At 57.5% G+C, this 845-nt stretch overlaps 1 protein-coding gene across 1 annotated transcript in view; it reads left to right on the forward strand.

The window, feature by feature from the left end:
* Positions 1–390: 390 nt before the first annotated feature.
* The window catches only part of LOC107884559 (transcriptional activator protein CzcR-like), a 971-nt gene continuing 516 nt past the window's right edge, over positions 391–845 (forward strand). The window contains exon 1 of the mRNA XM_029485281.1: positions 391–825. Coding sequence (XP_029341141.1) covers positions 391–825 — 435 coding nt within the window. The remainder of the gene's footprint in view (positions 826–845) is intronic.

Here is an 845-nt window from a genome sequence, read left to right on the forward strand (position 1 = left end):
TTCCGATTTGATATCGTCCAGCGTGGCTTTTAGAAACGCTGAGCACTTTAGTTTTGATCGTTCAGCTTGACGCTGAGTGTCTCGCCCTTGCGGTCGGTCAGCTGCAGATGCCCGTCGGGCAACTTTGCGTGATGGTGCCGCGCAGCGGCGCAATCACCTTGCCCCGGCGTTTTGGGCGGCGGCGGCCAATCCGCTGGAAAAGCAGTAACGTGGACAACAGTAAACCGGCTATACGATGACGGGTAATCATAACGTTCTCCTGAAATGAGTTTGCCGGTTAAGCATGGTTGACCTACTGGGTCAGCGCCATGGCCGTTTGATGACATTAATGTCATCAAGTTTGTCCGCCGAAGCTGCTAGTATTTTTGCAGACGTAACGAGGTGGCGAGCATGCGAATACTGGTAGTTGAAGACGATATCGGCACAGGGGATTACCTGAAGAAAGGGCTGGGGGAAGCGGGCTACAGCGTCGATTTGGCGCGCAACGGCACCGACGGGCTGTTTCGCGCGTTGGAGCAGGACTACGATGCGATCGTGCTCGATGTCATGCTGCCGGGGCTGGACGGTTGGCAGATCATCGAGGTATTGCGCAAGAAAAGCGACGTGCCGATCCTGTTTCTCACCGCCCGTGATGGCGTGCAGGATCGCATCCACGGCCTGGAGCTGGGCGCGGACGACTATCTTATCAAGCCGTTTTCCTTTACCGAGCTGGTGCTGCGTTTACGCACCTTGCTGCGCCGCGGGCCGGCGCGCGAAGCCGATCATTACGCCATCGCCGATCTGCAGTTGGACGTATTGCGCCGCCGGGCGGTGCGCCAGGATCAGGTGATCCCGTTGACCAATAA

Source organism: Acyrthosiphon pisum, chromosome X, assembly GCF_005508785.2.
Source record: "Acyrthosiphon pisum isolate AL4f chromosome X, pea_aphid_22Mar2018_4r6ur, whole genome shotgun sequence".
NCBI lineage: Eukaryota > Metazoa > Arthropoda > Insecta > Hemiptera > Aphididae > Acyrthosiphon > Acyrthosiphon pisum.